We start from the raw sequence: 16,002 nt of genomic DNA, 5'->3' as shown, positions 1-16,002 counted from the left end.
AAATATACCGGTAACCAAAATTCATTCATCTGACCTTGATGGCCAAGTTCATTTAAAGGTCAAGGTCATAATATGTCTGTTTGGTCACAAGTATTGTTTTTCCAACCAGGAATGAATCAAATCCATACATAAATAAAATAATGACAACTTAACCAAAATTCACATAAATAAAATTATGACAACTTAACCAAAATTCAATAATTTGACCTTGACAGTTAAGTAATTTAAAGCTCAAAGACAAGTTCAACATTTTAGAAGGTCCTTTCCAAAAGGTTGTTTTGTCTAAGTATGATGGTAATCCATTAATTAATTAATTACCAAGTTAAGTACAGTCAATTATAGCAAAAATCAGTGAAATTTTTACCTTCAAGCTCAATGTCATTTATGAGTGAAGGTCAAGGTGATGTGGTTAAATAATGGTTATTGATTTTACTTTTAGCACGAATTGGAGATTTATGATGTATGGGAATAGTATTAAAACAAGCAGACGTTATACGAATAGTCGTACGAAAAAGTACAGAATTTATCCTATCTATTTGAGTACAGAATTTATTCTATCTTTTAATTGAACATTTGGAATTCTTCTGCATTTATCATAGCCACTGATGACCGAAACGTTGTAAATATGTAGTACGAAATTTCAACAAAAACAATGGATAGTGAACCCCCTCCAAAGAACGATTTAAAAAGGTATTGAATATATTTAAAGTCTAGATCGAGTGGCATGTGAATAGGTGATGGACAGTACCATATATTTTCATTAAAAATCGGTTCCGCTATTTTTATTTAAACTGTCCGGTAGAATAAATTATGCAAATTTTCGTTTCTTTATATCTTTAGAAGTTCTTATCATTAATGATTAATGACAAACTGATATAAGACCTATTGAAACCAATGCAACAATGACCAAAGATTATTCTTGAAAATAAATTTTAAAAAATCTGAACATTTAATAGTTAAATGGGCAATGGTTTATGAAGTAAATTAGGACAATTTGGCTGTCAATTAGATTGTGACATATAGGTCTGCATAACCTTAAATGTTATACACCACAAGCAATAATTTATTGTTACACCTGGTCCTTCCACTCTCATGTTGCAACTTAGTCAAAATATATTGACATGCCAAAGTTAGGATATGTTTGTTCTGGGTCAGATAATCATATATGGCACTAGTCCAATATATTAGACGTTACAGGCTTGTTATAGTTTATGTCGGTCAAGCCTGACGTCTAATAGTTTTTGCTCAAAAACGCATAGCATCATAAAAAATTCAAAAAATGTCTATTTTCTTGCCTTTCAAGCTTCATTCAAAAGCTTATCTTCTTTTCTTTCAATTTCATGCTCAATCATACACAAACACTCTCAAACAATGTACTAATCAATTTAAAATAAAATATAAACATCAATCTATTTTTGTCTATCAGCCATACTGGTTAAGCAATGTGCTTTACAGATTGATTCCAAATTTTTGAACGGAAAAATATATTCGAACACACTGACGGTGCATGGGCAATTATTTCGTTAAAAAAATATTCCGTTAGATTGTTCTGACTCAGTTAAACGCTTGCATTTGAATTAGCCAATCAGATTTCGCGCACTTTACGGCCGCCATTTGTTTATCGGCTGTAAAAAGAATTGAAATACATGAGAGGATTTAATCATGATTTTTCGGATGTGACAGTTTAATTATTTTGACAAAAGGTATTTCTTTTTTAGTTTTGTTCATAAATAGGTCAAAACTTATGTAAATACACGCTGTCTTCATTGTTTTTCGTTCCGCCCGATTTTCTGGCGGAACATGCTATGGGTTTTTGAGCAATTTCGATATGACGTTGCTTTGCCCAGAAGCAAAAATATCTCAAAGCGACGTCATATTTATAGGACTAATATGGCACAAATGACAAAACCACAATTATTTTTCACCCCCTCATGACAAGGGATACAAGGTTACAGTGGGATACAGTTAGGACATATCTACAAAAATTGCCCTTACACAAAAAAAAGCATCTAACTGTGTAGTACAACTACTGAACTAGTTGGACTAGTTGCAATTTAACACATATGCATCGATAAAAGAGTATGTCAATGATAAAATTGAACCATGTTTAGGTACTTATGCCATGTATACAGTCATGTGGCACTGCATATATCATTTGACCCATAGCCCCATTTCATGAGAGTTAAGGCAGGAATTAAGTGGCGCATTGAATTGCTAGTAAAAGGTGAAAGAAAAGTAAAATAGTCCCGGACATTATAATCATGCCAGGAAGCTGAAAGGTGAGACTGGAAAAGTACTCTAGTCATGGTTAAAATGTGAATAGTGATAGGAAAGACAAAGGATAATTTTTTTTACAACACCGGGTGCAAGACTAATGCTGCAACCCTACTTTTGCCTGTTTGAATTGACTTAAGTTAGGCAGGGTGGAATTGTTCCTAGGGATTTAGTTCCATAGTAAAATGCTATCGACAGAGGAAGAAAGAATTTCTTATGGAAGTCAGAGGAAACTTGCATTTGATGCAGGGATAAGGGGTTCATATATCTGGTTAACCTATGTGGGCTTGCAGAGATTAGTGTTAGATTTTATGTCAGCAGACAGATCTTGTCCAAGATATTTAGCACAAGATAACAATTCTAGGACTTGGTCATGGAGCATAATTTCCCATAAATTATATATGAATGACTTGGCACTTTGAAGGATTAAACTCCATGTCCCACTGCATCTCCCATAGAACCATATTGTCTAGATCGTGTTGGGGGGTGTCTTAGGAGGAATTGTTATTGATAGTTAAGTGTCATCTGCAAATAATCTGACAGTACTTGAAATATATTTACCTGTATTAATAAGATGGGTTTAATTATCATGATGGTTTACCTATGTAAAAACTGGACAAAAGCTTACAGTCATAAAATTTGTTATAGGGGTTGGTCATAACCATAAATTGAGTGGTTTAAGTAACACATTAAATACTTGTCAAATCAAGAAAATGAGTTTCTCAAATTCATGAAATATTTTACTTATAACACTATTATTTATACATATAAATATTACGTATTGATATAAATCTTGACATAAAAATTATAAGATATGCATATATTAAGTATCTAAATATACCACTATCACAGCAAATGGTGTAGGAGCAGAGGCATCCTATGGGCACATTTCTAGTTTTGTCTTAAATTTGACAGAAACATAACTGATGAAAAATCATTTGCTAATGCATGAAATTAATGGCCTGAGTGATCACACTTAAATTAATTTATATAAAATAATAAAAAACATTTATTCTATTTTTTTCATAATTGATTTATATACAATAATGAATTTATAAGGTTTATTCTATTTTTTACAGAGAGAAAGAACATGAAAAGTTGTTGTCTCACTCAGACCCTGTGAAAGGTGTTCATTATGGTAACCTAGGTGGCGCTTCAGAAATTACAGGTGGCAGTGTTTCATCATTAGGTACGAAATCATTATCACAGGGAGGAACCAGCAAAGACAAATACCTGAAGAGCCTTTCGGTCTGTATAAGTTTTGTAACAGCAGTTATAACTTAATTACAATGAATTTCATTGGCATGTAAATTTCGTTAGATTGTCAATTTGTGCACAAAAGTAAAATGTAAATTGTATTGCAAAATAATCTTACAACAGAAGAAATGAAATTTCATTGGATCTGAAATTCCTTGTTTGACTTATTCACGAAAACTATGAAAACTAGTGCCCCATGAATGATAATGATTTTATTGTATGTTGTTATATAAATGAATTGATAGTGAATTTCATAGCTTGTCACTTGTATAAGATGAGCTCACAGAGCAAGGCGAATATTATATCATTGAACTGTTTACGAGTTTTTGAATTATTTTTAAAAAAACGGAAAATGGTAAGTAAACTAAAGGAATGGTAAATATTTGCAAGGGAATGTCTGTTAAATTGTTGGTAAAATTATTTTGTTTCATTTTGTTTGCAGGAAGAAGAAGCCCCACATGCATCATGCAAGAAGAAAATTTTGAGAGTAGTTGTCACATTTCTTTTTATTGTTATAGTTGTCGGCATCATCATCATTTGGTCATTCCATGAAGGTCGCTCAAGGAAAAACATTGGAAATCAGTATTTCGACTTTGTATCGAAGCAACGGGTACTTAACGTGTATAATCATAAAGACGATATTGTTCTAACGGGTATTTTGAAAAGCAGCGAGTTAGATATAGGGAAAGTGGAGAAATGTGATGAGTACCAGACAGACGATGTGTTTTGTTTTCGATTTGGGGATGACACAATATTTCGATTTTTTCCGTATACTTTAGAAAATGCTCAAGTACATTGTAATGATATTGTTTGGACAGATATGAAGAACAATTTTCATATACCCATAGACTGCTATGATATAGAATTTGGACTTTGGTATGGACTGCCAAACTTTAAGGGGTCGTTTTGGCCGGTGAAAGGAAATGCAGTGTCAATTGATAAACAGACATATCTGCCATATGGGAATGAGGTTCTTGGACAAATTTTGGAAAACTATTGGTTCAATGCCGAGGGCAGTGCAATCATTGTACATCAAGATTACCCAATAAAATTTAGTTATAATGACAATAATGATAATAAATTATGTTTTTCGTTAGATTTTGAGAACTTGAAGCAGACGGTCATTCCTACTATTAACTATACCATCTGCCAGGGACCGGATATTAAAACCACCTACCTTGCGACAAGGAACAGTTTTTTCCCTCATACAAAATTAATAGATATTGCGAACCACGACTTCTCAAAAATTATATGGAAATTTGAAAATCGCTACAAGAATAATCATAAAACTTTCGGAGAATTCCTTCATAATCTGAATACTGTTGGTTTGCCAATCAATATGATTGAATATGACACTGACTGGCAAGAGAATGTTGGAGATTTTAAATTTACGGAGAGGATAGCCAATGAATTGTCTTTATACTTTAATGTTGACAAAGGCAAATACTCGCATTCAAAGGTCATGCTACCGGTGACCTTAGCTTGCTCTTATAAAGCAGGTGAAAATTTCAAAGTTGGAGCTGATAGGGATCTTTTTGTGAAGGATATTTTTACGCAGGGATTTAAAATGATTCACTATAAAGGCATGAGTTGTGCATTATGGGATGCCACCAAGACCGAAACAAGGGATTTTCTAATTGACGCGCTTGGTTCCCTTCAACAAAAAGGCACTGTGGAGGAGACATTGTACCCACAGGCATTTGACTTTAAAACAACAGTTGCAAACAAAGCAATTCACCATACTCTGTTTAGAAACACGTCGGATATTAATGCCATCAACTCAGAATTTGCTGCACTACTTCTTAGTGCAAATAAATCTGTTCTTATTGAAACAGCTTATCATATGCAAAACATGTCAATGTTCGTAGAAATTCCAACTCTGGTTGCAAATAAGAGCGGGAAGAAATGTTTGGACTATATGATATCAGGGGCTCTAACAGCCGGTATCCACGGCTACCCGTATGTTGTGAGTTTGGCTCCACCAGAAGACGTAGTTGACACGGAGCTATTGATGCGCTGGATAGAGGTGGCTATGTATTTTCCAGGATTACAAGTAACAAATGCAGTGTTAAATTTTGATGGTAGACCTTTAAATCTGTTAAAGAATTTAAGTTCGCTTAGAGAGTCTGTAGTGATTCCGGCTTATTCTGAAATTGTCCCCGACATTAAAGAAGGGAAGCCCCTTTTGCGTCCATTATGGTGGATTGATCCATTAGACTTTAAAACTTTACGCATTTCAGATCAATTCTTGATCGGAGAATCGATTATGGTGGCACCAGTTTTGTGCCTAGGAGACCGAAAACGAGATATTTATTTACCAACGGGTCGGTGGATACATTCCAAAACAATGACGTCTTATGCAGGGAAACAGTGGCTGAAAGGTTTTGCTGTATCACTTGAAGATATTGCTGTTTTTTATTTACATAAAGATATTAGCAACAATTCCACACAATATACTCATTTATCATGAATTTTTTTTGTTAAGTTAAATAAGGTATATCCTGATATTTACTTTTATCTACAAATATAATTGTATGATTTTTTTTACTTTTTTAGCTCACCTGAGCACAAGGTGCTCAAAAGTGAGCTTTTGTGATGGAAATGTGTCCATAGTTTGTTGGAATGCACAACTTCTCTAAACAACATCTTTTAAACAATGGGTTGGATTTTGTCCAATCTTCACAGAAATGATCAACAGGTGGGCCTGTAAAAAAAATTACTACAAATAGTTCCAGTCTGGTATTAAAAGAAGAAAAAGTACACAAGAGTGAAAAATAGACTTAAATATGAGATCTTTAAAAAAATCGTCCACTTAGAAACTACAGTGTTGGCCCAGAGCTAAAGTTATTTTACATATTTTAACTCTGTTGATCTCTACTATAATCTTACCCCAGTGTTGAAAAATAGCCCACCTACTTTTTTATGGAGTGATATAATAAACATGTTATAAACTATAATTGAGAGAGCTTAGATATGTGGCTTGTGATCCTTTTTTGAAGGATCTCTTAGTTTACGTTGTCAACATATATAAAGAACCTTCTAAACTACAAGAGCAAAGTCGGGAGATAATTTTGCCTTAAATCTTATTACTTCATGGAAATTAAATTGAAAAGCAAAACCCAGTTTGCTTAGAATTTCAAAGTAATAAATCCTCTATATATTTGATTTGTTATGCAGCTGGGATCAAAAAAGATGCTCATAATATGACCTAATATATGTAACTTACTTTTGTACTGAAAAGAATTGTGATCTTTTGAAGATAACTTTGCCTAAAATTTTATTATTTCATTGTATCTTTACATATAATTAAACTGAGAAGCAAAGCCCAGTTTGCCTAGAAATCTAAAGTAATAAATATTTTATAATTATGATCAGTTATGCAGCTGGGATAAAGAATGACACAACTTATAATTAAGACCTAATTACTTACTTATGTACTGAAGAATTGTGACCTTTTCAAGCAGTGTACCTTAATTGTTTCAGGTGGGCGATCTACAACCATCATTGTGCTCTTGTTCAATTTCTCTTCAAGTTATCAGTAATATGATCAAAATTAAATTATGATCTCTTGTTTACATTTCCAATTTGATTAATCATTTTACATCTTTTTGATGCCATTGTTATAATTACATACCAGGTATTCACTAAAGTGAAGGTTTAAAAACTAGGACATAATTTGAAGGGACAAGCAACTGGAGACTAGTGCTGCGATATGTTCTCGTCCTATCAGGTACACACACTGGCATTTTGTCTTGTTGATTGCTGTGAAAGGGTATCTAAAACAGTGTAAATAAGATTTATATAAGCAAACTTGCGTTTAGATTTTTACATTCCTCATGTATTTAAATTCTCTGAACAGGATGCTATGAAAATGTATCGGTGTTATTTAGTGTAACGACAGCATTTAAAAACTATGCATATCAATAATTAATTAGTTGAGAATCCAATAGATGTCATCATATAAAGACAGCTTATCCAGATGATAGTTGCTTGTCCCTGTTATATTATGTCCCAGTTTAAAATGACATTGTTCTAGGATTTGTTAATTTTGGTAGTTAATAATATACTTATAGTAAAATGTGTATTTTGGTAGCTACATATAGTATAGATTTGATGAAGGGTAATTTTTATTGCTTGTTAAATATAATTAGCAATAGGTGTATGTTGATTGTTATTAATGATAATAAATATGTTGTGTATAATAAATCTTGAAGCTTATAATAAACAATTACTGAAGAGTGAATTTTGATAGCTTTTAACAAACAGTTACTGAAGAGTGAATTTTGATTAATTAAAATATACATTTAATGAAGAGTGAATTTTGATAGCTTTTATTAAACATTTACTGAAGAGTGAATTTTGCTAGCTTATAATAAACATTTAAAATAAACATTAACTATAGATTGAATTTTGATAGGTTATAATAAACATTTAATGAAGAGTGAATTTTGATAGTTTAAAATAAATATTTACTGAAGAGTGAATTTTGCTAGCTTATAATTTACAACATTTAATGAGGAGTGAATTTCGATAGCCTATAATAAAAATTTACTCAATAGTGAATTTTGATATCTTATAATATACATGTACTGAAGAGTGAATTTTGATAGCTTTTAATAAACAGTTTCTGAAAAGTGAATTTTGATAGCTTAAAATAAACATTTACGTAAATTGAATTTTGAAAATGAACTTACTTAAAAGCAGAAAACTATCCAATACTTATTATTACAAAAAAAAAAGTCATAAAACAATGTTTTAAAAATTGAAACTAATTAAATTTGCTCTTTTTAATGGCTGTAAATAGATTTTTATTTCATGTAGATGCATTCATTTAAAGACAAATTTCATGTAACATTGTTCTATGCACCTTTTCCATATTTTATCAAACAATTTGAATATTACGAAAATGATTTGTTACAAACCTTTATAGATACAAACAAAATCCCATTGGAGTAATAGCCCACAAAACTGTAACCCCCACCAGACAGATGTATTGAAAAGTTCATCTGAAATGCTTTTGTTTGTACTAGTTCGGGAAAAAAGAAAGCAAAAAACTGCATAAAACTTTCTATATAAAGCTTTGTTTTCTTTTAAACTGATTGTTGAACTGAACTTGGGTACATGTACATATAGAAAAAATTGGCAATCATTACCCTTTTGTAGTTTTTATTATATAAATATATTACATTTATGTTTCATATTTGCACATTAAATTTTGTGCCCATTTATTTCATTATTAATTTTACCTTATTTGAACAAATTTGTATGTTGATTGTTTTATACTGTTTATATATTTTTTACAAGCAGGCTTGTTTGTAGATGTGGTGTTAATTATACATGTACTTACATGTTTTTGATTATGTTATTTTGTGGTCTTTTACATGTTTGTTTTTTATTACCTCAACATTTGAAACTGTTAAAATTGAAGAGCCATTTTACTAAGCATTACCAGACCTGTCCCTACCATTGTCTGGGGTTCAAAAAAATGTCAGTAGCATCATGGCTGTCCCTATCCACGTCTGGTGTTCACCAAGATTTCAGTAGCACCAATGTGACTGGTGTTCACAAAGATTTCAGTAGAATCTTAGCTGTCCCTATCCAGTGTCCAATTGTCTGGTGTTCACAAAGAATTTAGTAGAATCGTAGCTGTCCCTATCCAGTGTCCACATGTGGTGTTCTCAAAGATTTCAGTAGAATCTTAGCTGTCCCTATCCAGTGTCCAATTGTCTGGTGTTCACAAAGATTTCAGTAGAATCGTAGCTTTCCCTATCCAGTGTCCCAAGTGGTGTTCACAAAGAATTTAGTTGCATCATAGCTGTCCTTATCCACGTCTGGTGTTCACAAAGCTGTCAGTAGTATCTTGTCAAGTCCTTAATCATATCTTGTGTTCACAAAGATTTCAATAGCATCATAGCTGTCTCTATAATCCACATTCAATGTTCACTCAAGGTTTCATGAACAAGATCAAGATCATAATCAAACTTACATATTCCTACGTAATTTGTATGGTTAATCAGGATTAAAATAGATTTGAATGACATGAAACAATTGAATTGTATTAAATTGTCAACATTAGTTTGAAGGTTATATCATGTGGTCGATATTCGGTTTTCCTTCTTTGTTATTGTTATATATATTGTCATATTTGTTTTATATCTTAATTGACCAGTAGATGTTATGTTCAATTTTTATACATGTATTATACCTAGCATTTGTCCCATCTTACACCAACTGACATTACATACAATGTAATTATACATGTATACCCCTTTGTCAGTAGGAAAATTTGATCCCATTTTCAAACTTACACATTTTTATGTTATGATATGTTATACTAAAGTCTTCTATGTATCTTTATCAATTTACAGTTAGTGACTATGCATTTTCAGCATTATGGAATGAAGGTTAATATATAATTGATGCAAGTCTACATATTTTAAAATTTCTAATGGGGGACCAAATACATGTACCTATATTAAATGGAAAACTTTATCCAACCCCTTCCTTAAAGATCCTGTAACTCAATTTGTTTTTATGGTTTTATATCATAAAAATTAATATAATACTCAAATGAAGATTTATTTAATATTGTAAGTTCCAAAAAGCATTATTTGTAAAGATATTAGCGAATTTTCATTTAATGTTAATAAAGGGAGGTAATTAGAAATTTATTTTCTATAAAGTCTAAGTCAAATTTTTTAATAAGAAATGAATGCATATATTTTTATGATTACATAATAATGTGGACAAATATTTGCAGTACATATGTTACATATTCTTCGATGTTTGAAAATTGTTTTAGAAGCATAATTATTTACATTTTATTATAAAATTTCAAGTGTGGTAACCACCTGAATTACAACAAGCAGGATCTTTAAATGTATCTCTTTACATTTACACTTCTAAATGAACACATTTTCAAATAGTCAAGTTCCATACTGTCGCTAAATTGAGTTTTTGTTTGTTTGTTTTTTTACAGATTTTTGTATATTTTGTTTATGTTGAAACTGGTTATATTTTTTACTCTCAGGACATTTTGGCACTTTTTAGCTCACCTGTCACAAAGTGACAGGGTGAGCTTTTGTGATCGCTTTTCGTCCGGCGTCCGTCCGTCCGTCCGTCGTCCGTCCGTAAACTTTTGCTTTAAATGACATCTCCTCATAAACCACTGAGCCAATTTCATCCAAACTTCACAGGAATGTTCCTTTGGTGGTCACCTTTAAAAATTGTTCAAAGAATTTAATTCCATGCAGAACTCTGGTTGCCATGGCAACCGAAAGAAAAATCTTTAAATATCTTCTTTTAAACAACCCTAAGAGCTAGAGCTTAGATATTTGGCATGAAACATCTTCTAATGAGTGTCTACCAAGTTTGTTCAAATAAAAGCCCTGGGGTCAAAATTGGCCCCGCCCCGGGGGGTCATTGATTTTCCCTATATGCATATAGTAAAAACTAAAAAAAATCTTCTTTTAAAGAACTGTTAGAGCTAGAGCTAAGATATTTGGCATGGAACATCTTCTAGTGAGTGTCTACCAAGTTTGTTCAAATAAAAGCCCTGGGGTCAAAATTGGCCCCGCCCCGGGGGGTCATTGATTTTCCCTATATGCATATAGTAAAAACTTAAAAAATCTTCTTTTAAAGAACTGTAAGAGCTAGAGCTTAGATATTTGGCATGAAACATCTTCTAGTGAATGTCTACCAAGTTTGTTCAAATAAAAGCCCTGGGGTCAAAATTGGCCCCGCCCCAGGGGGTCATTGATTTTCCCTATATGCATATAGTAAAAACTTAAAAATCTTCTTTTAAAGAACCCAAAAAGCTAGAGCTAAGATATTTGGTATGAAACATCTTCTAGTGAATGTCTACTAAGTTTGTTCAAATTAAAGCCCTGGGGTCAAAATTGGCCCCGCCCTGGGGGGTAATTGATTTTCCCTATATGCATATAGTAAAAACTTAAAAATCTTCTTTTAAAGAACCAGAAGAGCTAGAGCTTAGATATTTGGCATGAAACATCTTCTAGTGAATGTCTACCAAGTTTGTTCAAATAAAAGCCCTGGGGTCAAAATTGGCCCGGCCCTTGGGGGTCATTGATTTTCCCTATATGCATATAGTAAAAACTTAAAAAATCTTCTTTTAAAGAACCGTAAGAGCTAGAGCTTAGATATTTGGCATGAAACATCTTCTAGTGAATGTCTACCAAGTTTGTTCAAATAAAAGCCCTGGGGTCAAAATTGGCCCCGCCCCAGGGGGTCATTGATTTTCCCTATATGCATATAGTAAAAACTTAAAAAATCTTCTTTTAAAGAACCCAAAGAGCTAGAGCTAAGATATTTAGCATGAGACATGTTCTAATGGGTGTCTACCAAGTATGTTCAAATAAAAGCCCTGGGGTCAAAACTGGCCCCGCCCAGGGGGTCATTGATTTTCCTTATATACATAGCAAAAACTTGAAAATCTTCTTTGAAAAAACCCAAATAACTAGCATGAAACATCTTTAAGTAAATATCTACAAAGTTTGTTCAAATAAAAGCCCAGGGGTCAAAATTGGCCCTGCCCGAGGGATGTCATTGTTTTTAACTATATGTGTATAGTAAAAACTTAAACAATCTTCTTTTAAAAAACCCAATGAGCTAGAACTTAGATGTTTTGCATGAAACATCTTCTTATGGGTGTCTACCAAGTTTGTTCAAATAAACAAATAAAAGCCCTTGGGTAAAAATTTGGCTGGGGGGCGGGGGACGGGGGCTATATACAGGTGAGCGACCTCAGGGCCATCATGGCCCTCTTGTTTTTTCTTGCCAAAAAGTTCTAGTTTGTATGTTAAGTAACGTTTTGTGTTTTGTTGCTCTGTCATGATATTTCACATTTAGAAATAAAGTGTGTATTGATATATGATTATAAATTAAAATAAAATTGTGTTTTATTTCCACCTGTCGAATTAAAATCAATTCAACAACCAGAGACTTTCTGAATGTTAGCGTATGAAAGAATTTCTAGCAGAATTTGAGCCCAGTGTGATAAATGGGAAATGGTTTGAAGTCAAAAACAACTTAAATCCCAAATGCCCATAGGGAATAAGGTCCTGAAGGACCAAAAATTGGACTTTTATACTAGCATACAATTTGAATGCTAGCCTTCTAGATTCTTTGTTGCAGAATTCGAACCCACTGTGATGAGGGGCAAGTGATTTCAGGTCAAATACCACTAAATCCCATATGCTCATAGGGAATAAGGTCCTGAAGTACTAAAATGGAACTTTTATACTAGCTCACAAGGTATCAGACCTCAAATCACTTGTACCTCCTTTAGATCCAGATGTGGTCTGGAATTGACAACTTATTAGGTGACGAAAGACAAGTGTTTCAATTACAGTGTAAGCTTTTGCCAGAAATAATGCATGGAGGGACACTTGAAAGTCTCTTTCTATGAGTAAATTTAGAAAGTAAATTTTTACAATCCCAATGTGACTTGAACACAACAGAAATGGGAAAAAGAAGTACATTGTCTGTTTATCATCAAGGAATCTAAACCTTTGCAGAATGACTTATGTTCAGTTTTCGTTCATCTTTAATAAAATATACATGTCAAGAATTGAGGAAACTTTTAAGAATACATTGTACCAGTCACAACAGGTGGATGTTTTACATTGTTATATTTAAGCTGTATTGTAAAGAAAGCTTTTTGCTTTATTGAATCACTTTCTATTTCAATTCCAGAAAATATGAGAAAGCGGTCATGACCCCAGTTGGGCTCAAACCCATAATCCCTTGGTTGGGAGGCAGACACTCGTCCATTGGTCTGGTTGGTGTTTGATAGTGGAAAGCAGTCATAATTGCCCCCTTTTTAACATCTTGTCTTCCAAGAAGCTGTAAACTAGCATAAGCACAAAGCAAACAGACATTTTTAGGGTTTGGGTTTTAAATGGCACTGATACACTAGTGGTCATATGGCAACTTTCCAGCTTCACTGGTAGAGGAAAACCTCCCATGCCCCTCTATGCATTATTTCAGACATGAACAGGAAAATGAATAGAACCACTGACATCCGTAAGCTAGCACGATAGCTTCTTCACATGAAAGAATCAGAAGTCCCTGGCAGGTTTTGAACCCACAACAGTGATGTGAAAGTCTTAAAAGTTCCCGACCTTGGCCACTAGGTTACAGACACCCCAAGAGTATCTAACTGGGATCTAGTTAAATGTAAAGCTAAAATATAATACAGTGGAACTCACTTATAGCCGACTCGGATACAGCATACATTTGGTCATAAAAAACACTCGCTAGGTTTTAATTTTTTCCCTTCTTTATCTTATATAAAAATCCTTATAAGTAATACTATAATGAAATAAACACAGATTAAGCAATTACAATCTTTATTTCATTTTTTATATTATTCCTTCATAACATACATTCTCGTTACAAAAACATGAATATCTTTTAGAATGTTGATGAGAATAAATAGTAAAAATAGAATCGGTGTCTCTGGAAACCATATTTAGAAAAATTTGTAATAACATGAATTTCATTATTCTAGCATAATTTATATTACATTTCACATTAAAAATATTAAACATTATAGTGCGTAACAATACAATATATGCACTGTGTTAAACAATGCATTTTGACAAGATATGCAATGTTAACAAAATTCTGTTGTGTAACTTACTCCTGAATATACATGTAGCTCGACCTAAAATTCATTTATTTGACTTTTCTTGTGCATAATTGTATGAAAGAAAATAGACATTTTTTTACATTTATCACATATGTGTAAATAGAAACTGCACAGTTAATCATTAAGCTTTGTTATAAAAAAATACTAGAACCTTTATCTTGTGATTACTGATTACATTACACAACATGCAAACTCTTAACTAGATATGTGACAAAGCACTCAAAATAAATTTCTTCCATCAAATAAAATCATTTAACATTTCTGTATAACTATTTTCAACCCTTATATAAAAACTGTTTTACGAAGATGTTTCAAGTTTTCTTGCAATTTTTTCTTCTGGTTGATAACCATATGGAGACCAGTTTCCAAGGTTATAAAGCAATTTTCAGAGCTCAAACGCAGACCTCAGGTATCTGATTGGCCAGAAACCGCCAAAGAATGTCTGCTGACAAATGTAAATCAAAGAGATTTGAGACAGAATTCAGAAAAAAGTTTTATAACCTTGAGGCCAGGCCCTGATATTATAAAACTTTTTTTCTGAGTTCTGTCTCAAATTTCTGGATTTTCACTGGTTTTTTAGTGTACATTCTGTGGGACTTTCTGACCAATCAAATACCTGAGATCTGAGCTTGAGCTTAGATGTGTTTTTTTTTATAACCTCGGACCAAGAGTTACCATACTCAACAATGACATAATTTATTAACCAATTAATGCAAATTTTCCTGTCCAATCAGAGCCAAAATTGTTATGATTATTATTGAAATATTGGAACAATTTAAAATAATGGGCATCACATTAGGACCTACAGTACATTTTGCCATCACAATAATGAAACATTTTCGGTGGAATAAACTTAACAAATTGCCTGCTGCACAGTAAATGGGCCAATTTTTCAAAAATACATGTAATGCAGGCTTTTTCAAAAAATGTATTACATTTTCTATTATTTTTTGTGTTTTTATATAGGACTTACTATAAGGCAAATGTGCCCCAAATTTTTTTGTGATAGCATTACCCAAAATAAAGATACAGACATTTTTATACCCTAAAAATGTCCAATTTTACATGTAATGTGTAAGCATCTGTTTTTTTGGTGTTTTTAGAATTAACATCACTATTATCTGTTTTAATTTATCACTTAAATTTTTTTACATGCACATAGAAAATTTAATAACCTTTCCAGTGATATATAATACTTGGTATACATCATCCTGGTTTTTATCGTTAAGATGATTTTAGTAAAATCAGACTTTTGTAATGCATCAGTTTTTTCAAAATTCAGTTGTTAAGCAAACAAGTATACCTTTAAGCAATTACAAATAAAATAGTACTTTATTGTCTCAATCTAATGAAATATGAATTAAAAACATATATTAAGTTTTTACCAAAATAGGCATTTTAGTGGTAAAAAAAAATTTGTGATGAAAAAACTGTAACATCCGTCCCCCTCTCATAAAATTTCCAATTATAAAACAATACTCATAAAAAACAATGTTTCTGGTGCTTAATTATAGCCTTACAATGAAAATGTTATAAAAAATGCCAATTTCTATGTTTATGAGAAAAAAAATACAATAATGTAAAAGTTGTCTGTAACATCCGTCCCCGTAACATCCGTCCCCCTATATAAGATGCTTATTAAATCTCACATAAACTGAAACTGGAAAGGGTAATTTACACTAAAACACCAAAGTTACATTGAAAAATGAAGAAATAAAGCACTGAAATGATGTATTTATAAAACTAGAAATGTGTCATCATGCCACGGATGCCCCCGCATGCAGCCAAAATTTCAGATG

General features: G+C 32.3%; 1 protein-coding gene across 1 annotated transcript; it reads left to right on the top strand.

The window, feature by feature from the left end:
* Window positions 1-508: 508 nt before the first annotated feature.
* Window positions 509-6,273, top strand: LOC132736140 (myogenesis-regulating glycosidase-like). Its single transcript, XM_060723220.1, has 3 exons — window positions 509-690; window positions 3,354-3,522; window positions 3,974-6,273. Exons 1-3 carry the CDS (start codon window positions 653-655, stop codon window positions 5,999-6,001), a joined length of 2,235 nt encoding a protein of 744 aa, XP_060579203.1. The 5' UTR covers window positions 509-652; the 3' UTR covers window positions 6,002-6,273.
* Window positions 6,274-16,002: the final 9,729 nt, after the last annotated feature.

This window comes from Ruditapes philippinarum, unplaced genomic scaffold, assembly GCF_026571515.1.
Source record: "Ruditapes philippinarum isolate M1 unplaced genomic scaffold, ASM2657151v2 ctg192_1_1_1_1, whole genome shotgun sequence".
In the NCBI taxonomy this organism is placed as follows: Eukaryota; Metazoa; Mollusca; class Bivalvia; order Venerida; family Veneridae; genus Ruditapes; species Ruditapes philippinarum.
The sequence above is the reverse complement of the archived record's forward strand: the minus strand, read 5'-3'. Positions and strand labels throughout refer to the sequence as shown.